Source organism: Panthera leo, chromosome E2, assembly GCF_018350215.1.
Source record: "Panthera leo isolate Ple1 chromosome E2, P.leo_Ple1_pat1.1, whole genome shotgun sequence".
NCBI classification, from domain to species: domain Eukaryota; kingdom Metazoa; phylum Chordata; class Mammalia; order Carnivora; family Felidae; genus Panthera; species Panthera leo.
The window spans coordinates 61,108,772-61,127,876 of NC_056693.1; the positions used below are offsets into that span (position 1 = coordinate 61,108,772).

The 19,105-nt window shown below is 60.1% G+C and overlaps 2 protein-coding genes across 11 annotated transcripts; one reads left to right on the forward strand and one right to left on the reverse strand.

The window, feature by feature from the left end:
- The first annotated feature begins 9 nt into the window (after positions 1-9).
- Positions 10-12,824, forward strand: CDK10 (cyclin dependent kinase 10). 8 transcript variants are annotated; one of them, XM_042920780.1, is made up of 13 exons: positions 10-142; positions 2,621-2,693; positions 3,391-3,462; positions 8,378-8,480; positions 8,620-8,701; positions 8,791-8,858; positions 10,030-10,082; positions 10,245-10,314; positions 10,835-10,894; positions 11,243-11,366; positions 11,483-11,622; positions 11,952-12,004; positions 12,364-12,824. In XM_042920780.1, exons 1-13 carry the CDS (start codon positions 56-58, stop codon positions 12,459-12,461), a joined length of 1,083 nt encoding a protein of 360 aa, XP_042776714.1. In that variant the 5' UTR covers positions 10-55; the 3' UTR covers positions 12,462-12,824. The 8 variants fall into 8 exon arrangements, with proteins under 8 accessions (XP_042776714.1, XP_042776715.1, XP_042776717.1 ...); XM_042920781.1 differs by having other exon boundaries at positions 11,483-11,604; XM_042920788.1 differs by having other exon boundaries at positions 54-104.
- Positions 12,825-12,987: 163 nt separating this feature from the next.
- On the reverse strand, positions 12,988-17,217 carry SPATA2L (spermatogenesis associated 2 like). Of its 3 annotated transcripts, none has more exons than XM_042920774.1 (3): positions 17,113-17,217; positions 16,576-16,879; positions 12,988-15,057 (listed from the first exon to the last, which is right to left on the reverse strand). In XM_042920774.1, exons 1-3 carry the CDS (start codon positions 17,166-17,168, stop codon positions 14,113-14,115), a joined length of 1,305 nt encoding a protein of 434 aa, XP_042776708.1. In that variant the 5' UTR covers positions 17,169-17,217; the 3' UTR covers positions 12,988-14,112. The 3 variants fall into 3 exon arrangements, with proteins under 3 accessions (XP_042776708.1, XP_042776709.1, XP_042776707.1); XM_042920775.1 differs by having other exon boundaries at positions 17,127-17,154; XM_042920773.1 differs by having other exon boundaries at positions 16,576-17,135.
- Positions 17,218-19,105: the final 1,888 nt, after the last annotated feature.

Genomic DNA, 19,105 nt, shown 5'->3' on the forward strand with positions numbered 1-19,105 from the left:
GCGCAAGAACCTCGTTTGCGCCTGCGCACACGGGGAGCAGGGCGCCGCGCTCGGCATGGGGGACCCGGAGTCAGAGCCCGAGCAGATCCGTTTGAAGTGTATCCGTAAGGACGGCTACTTCACGGTGCCTCCAGAACACAGGGTGCGACGGGGGGCCGCTCGCCGTAGCTCCGCCGGGGGCAGGGCGGGACCGAAACGCCCTGGAGCCCCTTAGTGTCGCGCTGAAGCGTTGAGGTTGCCGCCGCCGCGGGCGGGAACGACAGTCCCAGAGTTCCTCGCGGCCGGCGCGGAAACCGGCGGCGATGCTCCGGGGCCGAGGGCCTGGGCTGGTGGCGGACCGCGGGGCCAGTCGCGCTCCGCCGAGGGACGGGCGGGCTGTCAAGCAGCCGGCCTCCTCTGGAAGAACAGGCTCTGGGCTCTACCGCGGGCGTCCCTTCGTTTTGCGCCGGGGCCGGGCTTTGCAGGCTGACCCGGGAGCCCCTTGTGTCAGGGGGGAGTTGGCCTGTGGAAAGAGTTGGAGGCGTGGTCTCCCTCGGCTTTAAATGGATGTGGCCGGGCCCCGCCTGACACCCGGTAGCTTCCATTTGTGTCTTGCTCTGTGCGAGGCTTCTGCGTGTGTTACTGTCGTTTAGTCCTCTCGGCGAGCCTTTATAAAGGTGAGGAAAGTGAAGCTTAGGGGTGTGGAGTGGTTTTACCAAGGGAGACGGCTCGTGTAGGTGCAGGTGCAGGTTTGAACCCTGGTGTTTTAACTACTTACTGGTGCTGAGAAGCCGGTAAGCGTCATTAGCACCCTGGCGGAGCGCGCACCTAGAGCCACCTGCAGCAGTCGCTGGCCGTTATACGTCACTCACACACACAGCAGGTGCGCGCAGCTTTCCGGGTACGGTGCAGCAGTGAGGGGAAACCTGTCGGAGGGGAGCTGGGACATACCCAGATGAGGACAGAGTACACAATAGTAGGTGCTTCAAGATATGAAAGTATCGGGATTTTAGGGAAAGAATTGTTTGCAGCTGGGGGGAACTTTTTGTAAAAGAAATTTGTGTGGGGGCGCCTGAGTGGCTCAGTCGGTTAAGCATGGGACACTTTGGCTCAGATCATGATCTCATGGCTCATGTTCCAGAGCTGCCGCGGGCTCTATGCTGACAGCTCAGAGGCTGGAGCCGGCTTCGGATCCTTTGTCTCCCTCTCTCACTCTGCCCGTCCCCCACTCATGCTTAGTCTGTCCCTCTCTCTCTCCTTCAAAAATAAATAAACAGTAAAAAAGAAAAAGAAATCTGTACAAAGGTGGCGTCTCTGCCAGGCTAGTAAGTGTGACTAGGCTAGTAAGTGTGCATGTGTTGACGTGCAGAGACAAAGGGGCCTGGCATGCCAGATTTAGAGAGCGGCAGACGCGACGTCACGGAGAAAAGAGACACGGTGTGACTAGGAAGCACCAGGGGTTCCCCCGGGAGAGAGGATGTGAGACAGCACTGGTGCGCAGAGGAGGCTGAGGTGAGATCGTGGAAGGGCTCAGTCTGGGTGATTCTGACCTGGTTCCAGAGGTGGTGGGAAGGGAGGAGATGGAAGGCAGGGGCTGGGGAGAGAATAGAGGCAGCAAGGCCAGAGAGAGACTGTTGGAATTTGAAACTTGCCACATGTGCTTCCTGGACCCAAAGAGACATGCCCATTCGGTCCATCTACCAAAGTACTGCATTACAAAGGTGTATCAGGGTACGGGCTCTCTGCTAGGACAGGAACCCCTAAATAAAGTGGCTGAAGTACAGGACTTTCTTCCTCCCTCCCCTAACTTTCCAGAGAGAGGCAGCTATTTTCCACGAGGTGGATCAGGCTCTCAAGCTGTCTGCCTTGTAGATCTACCTCCACGTCATTCAAACCCCACCCTGCTTCAGGAGCAAAAAGGAGTGGGTGGCAACCAACTTCCTTTGACCGGGAAGTCCCTTCCTTGAGGCCTTGGTCCTTTCTGCTCACATCCCATTGGCCAAAATTGAGTCAAATGGACAGACCTAGCTGCAAGGGAGGCTGAGAAATCCAGCTACCAACAGGTTGGCCTCACGCCACTGGACAGTGTTTCCTAACTAGAAAAAGTACCGTGTGGATGTTGGGGATGGCTCGTCTCTGCCACAGATGAGTTTCCACTGCGTTTGATAGGTGCTTTGTGAGGATCTAGGAGCTTTGTCCGTCTCCAAAGCATAATTTAGACCAATGCTGCTCACTATTCCTCTTGTGATCGTGGAAATGTTGCTTTCTGACTCGTCCAGTATGGTTACCGTGAGCCACATAGCAGTGTGGAGCACGACACACATGGCAAGTGAGGAAATGAAATACTCATTTTAATTAATTTTAACTATCCATGGCCAGTGGTTATTGTTTCCAGGCAGCATACATCTGGACCGTGGGATTGGAAGGGAACAGGCTATCTGTGATAATGCATTCGAAGTGTCTGCTCGCCCAGTAACGTCGTCCCCCTTTTCTCATTTGAAAAGCCCAAGTGCGTGCTTGTCTTTCTGTTTGGTGAGCAAGACATGAGTGAGCTCCCTGGTGCAAATTAAATGTGAAACGTCCATCTTTAGTTGTTCGTTAGCTGGCCAATCCCTGCACTGCCAGCACCTCTGTCTTTCAGTTGGGACGGTGCCGGAGTGTGAAGGAGTTTGAGAAGCTGAACCGCATCGGGGAAGGCACCTATGGCATTGTCTGTGAGTGGCCAAGATGGGAGGTCTGGGGTTCAGGGGACTGTCCCAGCAGTTAAGGAACTTAACACCCATTGCTCCACAGCCAGGGCAGAATTTCTACAAGTGAACTCGGATCCGTGGTGTATTTACCATAAATTCCACACCATGTCTGGATAAATGTAATTTATTCAAATTGCATTTGCAACCATGACCTGCAAGTTGGGGCAACTGTTAGAGCAAAATGCAGAACTTCCAGAAGCAGCCGGGGCTGCGGCCTGTGGCAGCTGAGATGTTGGTATACCTTATACTACTGGGGTTTGGAAGCTGCGCACTTTAGCACAGGGCTTTGAGGAGCCTCCTTGGCACAATATAAGGGATTTTTTCCTGGATAAAGTATCTTATTTGCCGTTAGAACATAGTAACAACAGAGAGCAGAGCAGTGACCCCATCCTGACTCTAAGGAGAAACACTGAGAGGGAGCCTGTTGTAAGTAGCACCCTCTACCCAGGTTAGATGAGAGGACTCCCCCAGAGAGCCTGTGTCTGGTGGGGATGTGGGTGCTGCTTGCATGGTGAGGACCTAGTGTCAATGGGCATCCGGTTATCAAAGAAGGGAGAGGGAACCCGCAGGGTTCTGAACGAGGCCCCTGTGTGGCACAAGGGTGGGTGATGTGGGATCAAGCCTATTTGATCATTCCATCATGGATGAGTTTCCATTCCAGATAGGGCCCGGGACACCCAGACGGATGAGATTGTTGCCCTGAAGAAAGTGCGGATGGACAAAGAGAAGGACGGTGAGCTCAAAGTGGGAGGGGTAGAAAGCTGCCGGTTGCCCAAGGTTCCTTCTGGCCTGGGGTGGGGGTTGCTGAGGCCAGGTCTGATCGCTGAGGTCCTTGTGTGCAGGGGTGGGGGTAGCTGAGTTGCAGGTCTTGTTGTAGGGGACCTTGTATTCGGGGGGCGTTCCTGAGGCCATGTCTGGTTACAGGGATCCTTGTGTGCAGGGGTGGGGGTTGCTGAAGCCATATCTGGTCCCAGGGGTCCTTGTGTGCAAGGGTGGGGGTAGCTGAGGCCAGGTCTGGTCACAGGATTCCTTGTGTGCAGGAGTGGGGATTGCTGAGTTGCAAGTCTGGTTGTAGGGGACCTTGTATGCAGGGGTGGGGGTTCCTGAGGCCAAGTCTGGTTACAGGGATCCTGTGTGCAGCGATGGGGATTGCTGAGGCCAGGTCTGGTTGCAGGGGTCCTTATGTGCACGGGTGGGGGTTCCTGATTTGCAGGTCTAATTTCAGAGGTCCTTGTCTGCAGGGGTGGGGGCTGCTGATTGCAGGTCTGGTTGCAGGGGTGGGGGTTCCTGATTTGCAGGTCTAGTTTCAGGGGTCTTTGTCTGCAGGGGTGGGTGTTGCTGAGTTACCAGTCTGGATGCATGGATTCTTTTCTGCAGGGGTCGGGGTTCCTGAGTTGCAGGTCTAATTTCAGGGGTCCTTGTCTGCATGGGTGGGGGTTGCTGAGTTCCAGGTCTAGTTTAAGGGGTCTTTATCTGCAGGGGTGGGGGTTCCTGATTTGCAGGTCTAGTTCAGGGGTCCTTGTCTGCAGGGGTGGGGCTGCTGAGTTGCAGGTCTGGTTGCAGGGGTGGGGGTTTTTGTGTTGCAGGTCTAATTTCAGGGTCCTCGTTCTCAGGGGTGGAGGTTGCTGAGTTGCAGGGCTGCAACGGTCCTTGTCTGCAGGGGTGGAGGTTGCTGAGTAACACGTCTAGTTTCAGGGGCCCTCATCTGCAGCGGTTGGGTTCCTGAGTTGCTGGTCTGGTTGCAGGGGTCCTTGCCTGCAGGGGTGGGGGTTGCTGAAGCCAGGTCTGGTTGCAGGGATCCTTGTGAGCAGGGGTGGGACATCTTGAGTTGCAGGCCTAATTTCAAGGGTCCTGGTCTGCAGGGCTGAGGGTTGCTGAGTTGCAAGTCTGGATTCATGAGTGGGGGTTGCTGAGTTGCAGGTCTGTCTGCAGGAGTGTGGGTTGCTGAGTTTCAGGGGTCCTTGTCTGCAGGGGTGTGGCTTGCTGAGTTACAGGTCTGGTTGCATGGGTCCTTGTCTCCAGGGGTGGGGGTTGCTGAGTTGCAGGTCTGGTTTAGGGATCTTTGTAGGGGTGGGGTTGCTGAGTTACAGGTCCAATTTCAGGGGTCCTTGTCTGCAGGGGTGGGGGCTGCTGAGTTGCAGCTCTGGTTACAGGGGTAGGGATTCCTGTGTTGCAGTCTAATTTCAGGGGTCCTTGTTCTCAGGGGTGGGGGTAGCTGAGTTGCAGGTCTGGAAGCAGGCGTGGGGGTTGCTGAGGTGCAGGTGTGTCGTAGGGATGAGGGTTGCCAAGTTGCAGGTCTGGTTGCAGGGTCTTGTCTACAGGGGTGGAGGTTGCTGAATAGCAGGTCTCGTTTCAGGGGTCCTCGTCTGCAGCAGTCGGGTTCCTGAGTTGCATGTCTAGTTTTAGGGGTCCTTGTCTGTAGGGGTGTGGGTTGCTAAGTTTCAGGGGTCCTTTTCTGCAGGAGTGGGTGTTCCTGAGTTGCAGGTCTGGTTGCAGGGGTCCTTGTCTACAGGGGTGGGGATTGCTGAGGCCAGGCCTGATCGCAGAGGTCCTTGTGTGCAGGGTTGGGGGTTGCTGAGTTGCAGGTCTGGTTGCACGGGTCCTTGTCTCCAAGGCTGGGAGTTTCTGAGTTGCAGGTCTAGTTTCAGGGCTCCTTGTGTGCAGGGGTGGGGATTGCTGAGTTGCAGTTCTGGTTGCAGGGGTGGGGGTTGCTGAAGCCAGGTCTGGTTGCAGGGGTCCTTGCGTGCAGGGGTGGGGGTTCCTGATTTGCAGTCTAATTTCAGAGGTCCTTGTTGGCAGGGGTGGGGACTGCTGTTTGCAGGTCTGGTTGCAGGTGGGGGGTTACTGAATTGCAGGTCTAATTTCAGGGGTCCTTGTCTGCAGGGGTGGGGGTTGCTGAGTTGTAGGTCTAGTTTAAAGGGTCCTTGTCTGCAGGGGTGGGGGTTCCTGATTTGCAGGTCTAGTTTCAGGGGTCCTTGTCTGCAGGGGTAGGGCTGCTGAGTTGCAGGTCTGGTTGCAGGGGTGGGGGGTTTTGAGTTGCAGGTCTAATTTCAGGGGTCTTCGTTCTCGGGGTTGGAGGTTGCTGAGTTGCAAGTCTGGATGCAGGGGTCCTTGTCTACAGGGGTGGAGGTTGCTGAGTAACAGGTCTAGTTTCAGGGGTCCTCGTCTGCAGCAGATGGGTTCCTGAGTTGCAGGTCTGGTTGCAGGGGTCCTTGTCTGGAGGAGTGGTGCTTGATGGGTTTCAGGTCTAGTTCCAGGGGTCCTTGTCTGCAGGGTGCAGGTTGCTGAGGTCAGGTCTGGTTGCAGCGGTCCTTCTGTGCAGGGGTGGGCATCCTGAGTTGCAGGTCTAATTTCAAGGGTCCTAGTCTTCAGGGCTTGGGGTTGCTGAGTTGCAGGTCTGTCTGCAGGGGTGTGGGTTGCTGAGTTATAGGTCTGGTTGCAGGGGTGGGGGTTGCTGAGTTACCGGTCTGGATGTGGGGGTAGGGGTTGCTGAGTTGCAGGTCTGTCTGCAGGGGTGTGGGTTGCTGAGTTTCAGGGGTCCTTGTCTGCAGGGGTGGGGGTTGCTGAGTTGCAGGCCTGGCTGCAGGAGTTTGCAGGAGTGGGGGTCGCTGAGGCCAGGTCTGCTTGCAGGGGTCCTTGTCTGCAGAGGTGGGGGTCGCTGAGTTGCAGGTCTAGTTTCAGGGGTCCTTGTCTCCAGGGGTGAGGGTTGCTGAGGCCAGGTCTGGTTGCAAAGGTCCTTGTGTGCAGGGTTGGGGGTTGCTGAGGCCAGGTCTGGTTTTAGGGGTCCTTGCCTGTAGTGGTGGGGATTGCTGATGCCAGGTTTGGTCCCAGGGGTCCTTCTTTGCAGGGCTGGGGGTTGCTGAGGCCAGGTCTGGTTGCAGGGATCCTTGTGTGCAGGGTTGGGGGTACCTGAGTTGTTGGTCTGGTTGTAGGGGACCTTGTATGCAGGGGTGGGTGTTCATGAGGCCAGTTCTGGTTACAGGGACCCTTGTGTGCAGGGCTGGGGGTTGCTGAGGCCAGGTCTGGTCCCAGGGGTCCTTGTGTGCAAGGGTGGGGGTAGCTGAGGCCAGGTCTGGTCACAGGGTTCCTTGTGTGCAGGAGTGGGGATTGCTGAGTTGCAGTTCTGGTTGCAGGGGTGGGGGTTGCTGAGGCCAGGTCTGGTTGCAGCAGTCCTTCTGTGCAGGGGTGGGCATCCTGAGTTGCAGGTCTAATTTCAGGGGTCCTAGTCTTCAGGGCTTGGGGTTGCTGAGTTGCAGGTCTGTCTGCAGGGGTGTGGGTTGCTGAGTTATAGGTCTGGTTGCAGGGGTGGGGGTTGCTGAATTGCAGGTCTGTCTGCAGGGGTGTGGGTTGCTGAGTTTCAGGGGTCCTTGTCTGCAGGGGTGGGGGTTGCTGAGTTGCAGGCCTGGCTGCAGGAGTTTGCAGGAGTGGGGGTCGCTGAGGCCAGGTCTGCTTGCAGGGGTCCTTGTCTGCAGAGGTGGGGGTCGCTGAGTTGCAGGTCTAGTTTCAGGGATCCTTGTCTCCAGGGGTGAGGGTTGCTGAGGCCGGGTCTGGTTGCAAAGGTCCTTGTGTGCAGGGTTGGGGGTTGCTGAGGCCAGGTCTGGTTTTAGGGGTCCTTGCCTGTAGTGGTGGGGATTGCTGATGCCAGGTTTGGTCCCAGGGGTCCTTCTTTGCAGGGCTGGGGGTTGCTGAGGCCAGGTCTGGTCCCAGGGGTCCTTGTGTGCAGGGGTGGGGGTTGCTGAGTTGCAGTTCTGGTTGCAGGGGTGGGGGTTGCTGAGGCCAGGTCTGGTTACAGGGGTCCTTGTCTACAAGGGTGGGTGTTCCTGATTTGCAGGTCTAGTTTCAAGGGTCCCTGTCTCCGGCGGGGGTGGGGTGGGGGTGGGGGGGGGGTGGTTTGCTGATATGCAGGTCTGGTTGCAGGGGTTTTTGTCTCAAGGGGGTGGGGTTGCTGAGGTCATGTCTGGTTGCTTGGGTCCTTGTCTGCAGGGCTTGTGGTTGCTGAGTTGCAGGTCTGGTTGCATGGGTGGGGGTTACTGAGTTGCAGTTCTGGTCGCAGGGGTCCTTGTGTGCAGGGGTGGGGGTTGCTGAGTTGCAGGTCTGGTTGCAGGGGTCCTTGTGTGCGGGGGGTGGGGGTTGCTGATTTGCAGGTCTGGTTGCAGGGGTCTTTGTCTCCAGGGGGTGGGGTTGCTGAGGTCATGTCTGGTTGCTTGGGTCCTTGTCTGCAGGGCTTGTGGTTGCTGAGTTGCAGGTCTGGTTGCATGGGTGGGGGTTACTGAGTTGCAGTTCTGGTCGCAGGGGTCCTTGTGTGCAGGGGTGGGGGTTGCTGAGTTGCAGGTCTGGTCGCAGGGGTCCTTGTGTGCGGGGGTGGGGGTTGCTGAGTTGCAGGTCTGGTCGCAGGGGTCCTTGTGTGCGGGGGTGGGGGTTGCTGAGTTGCAGGTCTGGTCGCAGGGGTCCTTGTGTGCGGGGGTGGGGGTTGCTGAGTTGCAGGTCTGGTCGCAGGGGTCCTTGTGTGCGGGGGTGGGGGTTGCTGAGTTGCAGGTCTGGTCGCAGGGGTCCTTGTGTGCGGGGGTGGGGGTTGCTGAGTTGCAGGTCTGGTCGCAGGGGTCCTTGTGTGCGGGGGTGGGGTTGCTGAGTTGCAGGTTTGCCTGCAGGGGTCCCCATCAGCAGCCTTCGGGAGATCACACTGCTTCTTCGCCTTCGCCATCCGAATATCGTGGAGCTGAAGGAGGTGGTTGTTGGGAACCACCTGGAGAGGTACGCAGTCTGCTGAGCCCGCCCTGCCCGTCCCCTCCCTGTGCTTTCCCCAAGCACAGTTCGTCCTTCCCGCAGTCGGGGAGGGTCCTGTGGCCTAGGAGGACGTGCGAGCCTCCGTGTGTTTCCCCTTTCCTTCCAGCATCTTTCTGGTGATGGGTTATTGTGAGCAAGACCTGGCCAGCCTTCTGGAGAACATGCCGACACCGTTCTCGGAGGCCCAGGTGTGAGGCTGGGGGCCGCGGAGCAGGTGCACGTCCACATTTGCGCCAAACGTGTATCACCTTAACTGATGCCTTCTGCCTTTGTGTAGGTCAAGTGCATTGTCCTTCAAGTGCTCCGAGGACTTCAGTACCTGCACCAGAACTTCATCATCCACAGGTAGGAGGGGCCTCAGGTGGTGAGGGATGGCATCATCGGGGCGGGGGGTGCCGAAGCGACAAATGTGCCCTCATGACGCAGGGGAAAGGTGACCTGGCTTCGGTGCATTTCTCTAACTGTTCCTTGGGGCAGGATCCAGGCCCAAACAGCACCTGCTTTCCACCTGGGGGACTGACTGTGTGGACAGATCCCTCCTGGAGCCTCGTTACGCACGAGAAAATGCTACGACTGGAAGAGGATGGAGTGGGGGATCTTCCAGGCCCACAGCAGTGGTTTCTTGTATCTTGGAGCAGCCGGTGCAGCCCTGGGTGGGGATGGGCACGGGAGGAAGTTAGGCCTGGGCTTGCTGCCTGGCTCTGCCACTTCCTGAGGAAGTTACTGAGAGCTCTGCTACTCCAGCTGCCGGATGGCCTTCTGCTGCCCACCTTCCCTGTTTTTAAAAAGTTCTGGGACGCCCGGGTGGCTCAAGCAGTTAAGCTTCTGACTCTTGGTTTCAGCTCAAGTCATGATCTCACAGCTTATGGGATCAAGCCCCACATCAGCCTTGGCACTGATGGTGCAGAGCCTGCTTGGGATTCTTGATTTCCTTTGTCTCTGTCCCTCCCCTGCACATGCTCTCTCCCTCCCTCCCTCCCTCTCTCTTTCCCTCTCTCTCTCTAAGATAAATATTTAAAATAAATAAGAAGCACCTGGGTGGCTCAGTCAGTTAAGCGGCTGACTTTGGCTCAGGTCAAGATCTCATGGTTAGTGAGTCTGAGCCCCTGGTCGGGCTCTGTGCTGAGATCTCAGATCTTCTGTCTCCCTCTCCCCTCTCTCTGCCCCTTCCCTGCTCATGTGCACATGCTTTCTTTCTCTCTCTCAAAAATAAATAAACATTACAAAATTTTTTTTTAATTTCAAATTAACAAATAATAAAAAGTTTTAAACGGGGGTGCCCAGAAAGCTCAAATGGGCTCAGTCGGGAGAGCGTGTGACTCTTGATCTCAGGGTTGTACGTTCAATCCACACATTGGGTGTGGAGATTACTAAAAATAAGTAAACTTTAAAAAGTTCCAACAGAGGATGTGGAGGAAAAGTGTTTTGAGTGTGCCTGTGACATACAATTAGGAGGCAACGTAATTACCCCATGGAACTCACTTCCCTGGGAACTAGTGATCACTTTCTGTCACAGGGACCTGAAGGTTTCCAACCTGCTCATGACTGACAAAGGCTGTGTGAAGACAGGTGGGTGCAGGGCGCTGGCTCTGTGGGAGGTGTGGCCACTTGGGCAGGGGAGCAGGTCAGTCCTCACAAGCACCCTGAAGGCTGAGGGCTGGCTCCCACACAGCAGCTCGTTAGCCCTCCCCCGGTGACCCTTGTCCCCTCGTCTTTCTGCCTTTGTCGCAGCGGATTTTGGCCTGGCACGGGCCTATGGCATCCCAGTGAAGCCGATGACCCCCAAGGTGGTGACGCTCTGGTGAGTCTGTCGGGACGAGGTGTCCCTGGTGGAGGGAAGTGTGGGGCGCTGATCAGGCCAAAGCTGCAGAAGGACCCTGAGGGTCTCGAAGCCCCAGAGGGCTGCACATACTCCTGGAGGCTGGGTCTAGGACACTTCCTGAGACAGCAAGATGACAGCTAGGCTGGTGAGACTGCCCTGCCCGAGGCAGCCGGACACCCAGCCTGATTCAGACAGAAGGGTGGGCGGCTGACGCAGCTTTCTGGAGTTGCTTCTCATGTTTTTAAGAAGCACAGCAGGGTTGTGGTTACAGAGAGGACGTGGAAATCGTACACCTTCTGCCATGTGTCAGCCAGCCCCCGCGTGGCATAGAGAATTCGCTGCTGCTCACAGGGGCTGTCCAGCAGCAGCTGCCGTGACCGCGCGTGCCGTCCACATTTGCAGCACTGCGGGGAAGAGGGGGCCTGAGCTGGGGTTGGCCATCCGGTCGCCCAGGCCAGCTCTCAGGAAGGCTGACTGCAGAGTGCATTTCTCTTTGCAGGTACCGGGCCCCCGAACTGCTGTTGGGAACTACCACGCAGACCACCAGCATTGACATGTGGTGAGGGGTGAAGGCAGCTCCCAGAGCCTGGGGGAGAGGCCGGCAGGGGCCGGAGCAGGGCTGGGGTCTTTGCCAGCTCCTGGTGGGGAGAAATCTGGGATCCCAAGGGGAAGTGTGAGAACACAGCTTCTGCAGCAGAAAGGCCCGGCCCTCGCCACCCACAGAGGCCATCTGGCACTGGGTCACGTTCTGTGGTGACCTCCCGAGCTCCAGCCGGTCCTGACCCCAGCACGCGGGAGGCATGTGGGGCGGCACTTGCCCTCAGCGGCTCACGTCAGAGTGGCACTCGGCCGAGGTGTGTGGCCGCGGCGAGCCGGTGCGTGAAGTGAGGCCCGCTCTCCTCTGCAGGGCCGTGGGGTGCATCCTGGCCGAGCTGCTGGCTCACAAGCCCCTGCTCCCCGGCACTTCTGAGATCCACCAGGTGGACCTGATTGTACAGCTGCTGGGGACACCCAGTGAGAACATCTGGCCGGTGAGCGCCTGGCCTCTGCCCTCGTCACCCCCCGCCCAGGCCGGCTTCACCTGCCGCGAAGCCCTGCGGCTTCACCTGCCGCGAAGCCCTGCGGCTTCACCTCCCGCTTCCCGCAGGGTTTCTCCAGGCTGCCGCTGGTGGGCCAGTACAGCCTGCGCAAGCAGCCGTACAACAACCTGAAGCACAAGTTCCCGTGGCTGTCGGAGGCCGGCCTGCGCCTGCTGAACTTCCTCTTCATGTACGACCCCAAGAAAAGGTGCCGACCTCGCCTGCGGGCAGGAGTGGGGACACCTCACACCCGGGCCCTTTATAGGGGGATTTTCACAACACAGGCCACGCTGCCGCAGAGAAGCCCCCGGACTCAGGCGCGGAGGGCCAGCCGCTCAGTTTGGGCGGTCTCTGCCCACCCAGGTCACGGAGCCCGTTCTGAGTTTCCCATCTGTTTCTGGGCCCCAGTCCCCTACTTGCCACTCACCTCTTGTCGTTGGGACATTTGAACCAGAGGCCGCGGAGCCGGGCAGGTGTGAGGGACACTAGCTTCAGTGGCATCTGGGGGTCCTGTTAACAGCAAGGCCTCCTCTCCAGGGCAACGGCCAGAGACGGCTTGGAAAGCTCCTACTTCAAGGAGAAGCCCCTGCGTGAGTCTCCCAGACCCCCACCCCCACCCCCACCAGGCTCCACAGGTGGCTTGGCTTGTGGCCCTTGTAGTCCAGGGTGGGGTGTTGGGGCACGGCCTCGCAGAGCTGCTGAAGCCCCTGAAGGGGTGGTGTGGTGGGCTCCGGGTGGAGCCCAGGTGGAGGGTGGGCCCTGGGCGGGCAGGGGCTGCCTGCTGAGGCCGGTGTGGGTGCTTGTTGGCCACACAAACTGTTCTCTGATGGGAGCAGAGGAAGACGCAACCCCAGGGCCCATCACAGATGCAGAGCGGGGTTCTCAGACCCGGAGCGCACTCTTCCCCCATCCCCTGCCCACCCGGCGCTGAACGGCTCTCTCCCTGCAGCCTGCGAGCCGGAGCTCATGCCCACCTTCCCCCACCACCGCAACAAGCGGGCTGTTCCGGCCACGTGTGAGGCCCAGAGCAAGCGCTGCAAGCCGTGACCGTGACTGGCGGGAGGCCTCTGCGGTCCGGGCTGACGACGCTGCTAGGATCCGGCTCGCCCTTTGACTGACACTGACCAGCTGCTCCAGCTGACTGCACCCCCTTCTCCAGAAGAGCAGGGTGGGTGCACCCGAGAAGGGCCCGACACTCAGTCTGGGGACCCATGGCCACGCCCACAGTTGGCCCTCTACAGCCATGCAGAAGCTCAGGCCCTCACTTCCCCGGAACAAAGGGCCGCTGGGCCCATCTCAGTGGGTGTTGCTAGCGTGGGATGGGCAGACCCCCCACATGGTTGCCTGCATCCCGTCCTGGGCCCCAGGGTCTGTCTGAGGCTCTGGTAAGCCCCCCCCCCCCCCCCCGCCCCTGCCCCAGCGGCAGGGCTGGTGACACTCAGATGGGAAGGAGGGGTCGGGTGTGGGTCACATCCTGCCTGATGGACTGGGGTCTGGGCCCTGTCCCTGCCCCCACACTGAGGCCCAGACGGGAAGGGGCATGAGTGGCTAACAGAAGCTCAGAGAGATGAAAGTTTTTCTAATAGACGTGAACAGGTTCAATGTCCTTTAATGAACTTTGGGTTCTGACTCATGACGTGAAGGTGGTTCTCTGAGTGCTGGGAAGGAGAGGTGGGACAGACAGACGGGCAGAGTGCCCAGTGAGGAGGGGCCAGCACAGAAACAGGCACCTGTCCCCTCCAGTCCTGTGGGTTAGTATGTTCTGGGACCCTTCCCCCCCAGGAAAAGGGGTTCCGCCTGCCTGTGCCCTGAGAGTCTGTCTGAGCAGGTGGCTACTCAAGAGCCTGGCTCCCATCTTTACCACTGGGCCCAGGGTGAATGATCAGGTGGGAAGCCTGTGCAGCAGAGAGCCCCAGCAAGGTGGCTTGTGGGGTGCTGATTGCTCAGAAGCCCCATGTTCCACCTGGAAGCGAGTGGCACAGCCTGTCCGGGCCCCACTTGCTGCCTGCCTCCCTGCTCTCTGGACTCCTCGGGACCCTGCACACTCTGCTGTGAGATCGGATTGTTTCTCTTCCACGTGTGGGCCCAACTTCCCAGCCCAGCGATGACCAGGGCACGTGGGTTCGTCTCGGGCCAGCCCTCGGCTCGTTCCATCGGCAAGAGGCTAGGTCAGCCACGTACCTGGCAGAGCCCCTGGGCTGGTCATGGTGGTGCTCAGTGGCCCACGGTGTCACCTGCGGGCCTCCAAGGACACCCCTGTGAGGAAAATCTCCCTTGGGCGCTCAGAGGGAGGCAACGTGTCCTGAACCACAACTTACAGGGATAGGTCAAGAGCTACAGGCTGGGTGCTGGGCCCCTTCAGTGGGTTGGGGGAGGGGTGAAAGAGGAGGGAGAGGGCCCTTCATGGGAGTAGGCATGGTGGTGAGACGCTGACACAAGCTAGACTCCACCCAGCACGTTGGGACATAGTCCGGAACACTGGGAGCAGGGGGTGGGGAGCCGGCCAGCCCCAGGCAAGAGCTTTCCATGGAAGGCAGGAGCCCATCTCCTGCTTTGTGAGGCCTGGATCCCCCACCCTGCTGTGCCCAGGAGTCCCCGGGGGGCAGGGTGGCCAGGGCTCAGGCCTGAGGAGTGATGAGGCCCAGAGAAGCACCACGGAAACTCTCTGGAAAGCACTTGACCCAGGGCCTGGCTGGGCCTAAGGTCGGGCCCCGGGCCCATCATAGAGGAGGGTGTCCACCTGTGCACGCTGCAGCCAGAGGCGCTGCTGGGTGTCACCGAGCAGCACACGAAGTGTGTGACCTAGACGGCAGGCAGGCAGGGTGGCACAGTGCGGGGCGTGCAGCTGGCGGCACGTGTCACAGCACAGGGTGGGCAGGGCACCGGGAGCCAGGCAGCCGTGTGCTTGGTAGCCGGGCGGTGGGGGGCTGGGCCCGTACCCACGCTGGGGGCTGACCCGCCCCGACCTCCCTGGGTCTCCGGGCCTGCTTAGCAGCTCTTGGCGCAGCGACAGGAAGGAGAAGGCGTCCGGCTCTGGCTCCGGCTCCTCCTTCGAGGCCCCGTACGGCGGGCTGCTGGCCTGCGGCAGCACCTCAGCCTCCCCTAGTGGCTCCCAAGCCCCTCCCCTGGCACCCCACAGTTTGGCGCTCTGTCCCCAGAGTGGAGGCCGGCAGGCCAGCTCTGGGGGAGGGGAGTCGGGGCCCGGCGAGGGCCCCCCGTACAGGCTGGCCTCCTCCGAGCCCTCGTCCTCCTGCAGGTCCCGGTATAGGTCCAGCTGCGTCTGGAACACGGTTGGGGAGCCCCGGGGGGGCAGAGGCGGCGGCTCCTCTTCCCGGGCCAGCCGCTGCTGCAGCCAGGCCACGCAGGAGGCCACGTCCGCGCTGGCCCGCCGGGCCTGCAGCAGCTCCTCCGCTGGCAGCACGCTGGTCCCCAGCTGGGCCAGCACCTCGCCCAGGATCTCGCACTCCAGCCGCAGGGCAAAGCAGCCCAGGGCTACCTGCACCAGCTGGCAGGCGGGTGGCAGGGCAGCCATCGTCAGGCGGTGGTTGTCCCTGGGCACGTAACCCATCTTCTGGAAGCTCTGGATGAGGAGGTCCTCCGAGAGGGCACCTTTCAGCACGTGCACGTAGCCCCCGGAGAAGGTCTGTGGAGGAGGGTCCCGGTCACCAGCAGCCCACACTCACCTCCATTCTGGCCTTGGCCGGCTCCAGGGGCCACCAGCCTCACCCCAGAAGCGGGGCAGTTTCGGGCTGTGCTAACACGCCCATGGGAGGAGCTTCTCAGCAATGCGTGCTAGGGCCCACCTCCCGAGACCCGCTTTAGTTGCTGGGGCCGGGGAGGGAAACAAATCTCACTTCCCTCGGGGTCTCCTCCACCTCCTGTCACCCCCGGGGCTTTGCTGAGATCTGGTCCTGCACAAATAGGGGTGCTTATCTGCCCTTCCGATCAGGTGGCCTCCCCAACACGTCCTGAACTCGCCTTTGCACTTGTCTTGGAGAGCCTTTCCCGTGAGACCGAGGCTTAGCCACGCGTTTTATCCAGCTGTGCTTGCCACCACGTGGGTGCACCACCTGTACTGTGGGGAGGCTCCACTGTGCAGCTGGGCGGAGAGCCCGGGAACGCCAGACAGGAAAGTGCCTCCCGGGTCGCATTTTTTGAGGATGACGGTCGTGTGGGTCTCCCGGTCCTAAAATTCTATCACTCTGGGATCCTGTCAGCATTCCTCTGCTTCTAGCTGAGGATGACACGTCCCGCAGACTGAGCACTACCGCGTGCAAGCATCGTACTCAGGGCTCACAACAGACCTGGGACTGGCTTATTCTTGTGTCCGCTTGACAGACGAGGAAACCGGTTCAGGGAGCTTAGGTAACCTGCACTAAGCCACACGGCCAAGAGGAAGTAGGACCAGACTGCAGCCAGGTCTGACCGACACTGAAGTAAGGGTGCCTCCCGCCCCGTTATCCGAATGGAAAAGCCCTTGAACTTCTGACCAGCAGGTGTCCCCATGAAGCAATAAAGCTCTAGAGCTCACCCTTTGAGAGAGGGGAGAGGGGCGGGGGAGACAGAAAAGCGGCCGCTGCCATGGCAACCGGCGGAGGTGGACTCGCCCACGTGCCCAATGACATCAGCACCTTCCTACTCTTCCAAATTAGCTTTGAGGGCCAAATGCCGGCCCCCTCAGCAGGCTGGCAGCTCACCTACAGGGGTCAGGCCAGCCCTGGACACAGCCTGCGTACCTGAACGAGTGGTGGACTTAGTCCAGACCCCCAGGGTGTGCAGGGTCCCCAGCTCGTGCCTACTTCATAGGGGATACACCCGCCCAACACTCCTCTATAAATGGGATCATGGAGGGATTAGAGTGATCATGCAACCTCAAGTTCCTCTCGTGCACCTGTCCTAGGATTTGTGCTACAGGAGCCGCGGGGCCACTTTGGGGAGAGCAGTGATTCCAGTTTTGAGGAGCAAGGATTCTGCCCCGCCCGACCCAGAAGGCAGGCACCCAGGGTGGGTGGCCTCCACCCACACCATGTTTTCAGCCCTGCGAGTGTCCAGGGGGACCTTGGCCAAGAGCTGCCCCCAAGGCTTCCAGGTTCCCCCAGGGAACTCTGACCTCGGCACAGAGCATCCTGGGTAGGGGAGCCCTCTCGGCCCAGTGCCCTACCTTGATGGTGGTGAACTCCTTCCTCCAGGGTAGCAGGTACAGGTGCACGGCGGCCAACTCCAGCAGCTCGAAGGCGCGGGCCAGGCCGCGCAGCGCGGGGGCCAGGTCGGCGCGGCCCCACAGGCCGTCGGTGAGCAGCGCCAGCGCGTCGTCCTGCAGCGCCCCGTGCAGGTCGAAGTCTTCAACCAGGATCTGCCACAGCACCGCGCGCAGCGATGGGTCCCCGCACACGCCCGCGCGGCCGCGCCGCAGCTCACGCTCCAGGCACAGGCGGTAGTCCTCGGACAGCGAGCTGCTGCCCATTCTGGCGGGCGGGGGTCGCGTGTCAGGAACCAGAGACCTCTCCCCGCCAGTTGTGCGCCCCCCAGAGCCTCCACCCAGCATCCACATGGTCCCCCCCCGCAGCCCGGCGACCTCGTCAGCTGAACGGACCCCAGGGCCTACAGCACCCCGCCAGCTGCGTCCCCGCTCCCGAACAGAGAGACCCCGCCTCGCCCACCAGGAAGTGCTGCGGGACCCCGCGAGCGACCGCACTACCTGCGGGTCCCCACCTCTCGGCTCGGAGCTCTTCCGCCGCCTGCGGCTCCGCCCATCGGCCTCAGCCGTGACGCTCGGGGCGGGGCCTGCTCGGGGCACAGCCCCCTCTGCTAACACGGGCGGGGCCGAGCCGGGGGGCGGGGCCTTGTGCCGCCCAGCTGAGCACCTGCACCGCGCACCTGTACGGCCAGCTGCCCCCTCGTCTCCCGTCTACCCACGGCGCCGCCGGGGCCGTTGGTGGCCGACCCTGGGCCGGGGCTCGGGCGGGCACACGAGGAACGGTGCGTCCCAGCAGCCGCTCCCTCTGAGCCAGGCGCTTGGAGCGCCGGCGCCCCTCGAGCGGCCCAGCTCCGGCCCAGCGCTCAACCAGCACACAAGGAGGTGAGCTTCGCCGTGGTTAGAACAGCAGCCTCGGGTGGGCGGGGCGGCCTCAGTTTCTCCGCGGGCTCACCTTCCTGGTGTGTGAGCGCGTCATCTGGGGGTCCCTGAGGCGGCGTGAAGGTCCCTTCCTGACTAGGCCAGCGTCGTTTCCAGGCCCCTGAGCCGAGGCCGGCGAAGCTCGGGTCTGATCCCGGCCACAACTCCCTGGGGACATTTTTTCTTGCTCTGCTTTGGGCTCCGCTCAGCGCTGAGGCCACTTGGGTGGACGAGGGATGGGAGAGATTTGATCCTTGGGAGTCCCAGCTCAGCGCAGGGAAGGTCTTCGGTAGACCTCCCTCCCTGGGCACCCTGCAGCTGGGTTTCTGGGCCCCTCGCCTCTCCAGGACACTTTTTTGCTGGCCCCGCCTGGGAAAACGTCTCTGAGTTTTCCCTCGGCAGTGCTCTGCAATATTGTTTTTAGATTCTTCAAATGGGACTTCTGGAAAAAACACGGTAATGAAGCGAGGGATCGATTTCCTTGAGCCATTTTGCCGGCCACCACCCAACGTGGAGGTATTTCACTTACTGCGTACTGAGCCCAACCGTAGGGCCACGCCATGCCTGAGGGGACAGGTAGCTTCTGGTCACCTTCTGCTTATGTGCAGAAGGGTTGAGTTTAAGCACTCTCTTCAGTTCACTGCTGAGTTCATAGTGGTCTTCGGATGCAAGGCCCCCCACGTTGCGTTCATCCAGGGCCACAGCCCCAATCCTAAAAGACGACCAGTGAGTGTGGTGAATGGGCGTCCTCAGTGCACCCTCGCACAGCCTGCAGGGCAGGACCTCCAGCTCTAAGTAGATGGTGTTCTGCCCTCTGCTTCTTCGAGTCTGCAGTCGGTGCTGTTTGGGATTCGTCTCTGTTGCTGTGTGCGACTCCAGGCACTCGCTCTGTGTGGCTGTGGCATGTGGCTCTAGGGCATGTGGCTCTTCTCAATGTGACACTAGAATCAGGGTGGGTCTTTGCAGCTGCTTCCACACAGACTGGAAGTGACTGTGTGGTTTCCCAGGTTGAGTCCTTAAAATACCTCGTTGTCTTGGAGTGTTCGCTCTTGGAATCCAGCCATCCGTGGGGTAGCTGGCGGCCACATGGAGAGACCTCTCATGGGGCTGAATGTCTCCCCGTATTCATGTCCACCTATAACCTGGGCACGTGAGCATATTTGGAAACAGGGTCTTTGCACGTGTCATCAAGTTGGGATGAAGTCATGCTAGCTTAGGATGGACCCTAGACCCACAACTGGCCTCTGGGGTGGTTGGGCCCAAACCACCTGCCTCAGTGGCACTCAGGTTGCCAGGGGACCCTCCTCCCCTGGCAGATGCTGCCTGAAGCATCTGGGCTGGGCTCCCTGCTTTCTCTTCTTCAGAGGTGACACCTGTCACAACTCAGGGCACCCCTGTGCATTTCCCACCTGTAGAATGAAGAGGTTTTCCTGACAGCCCTTCAGGCCAAGAGGTCCGGCCCCAGGTCCTGTCCAGTGATGATGTCTGACTCTGCCCTGCCCGGCCCCCTAGGCCCTGCAGAGCGTGTCCTGTCCTAGAGGGTGCAGCCCTAGGGGGATCCCTCTTCTGCTCCCCC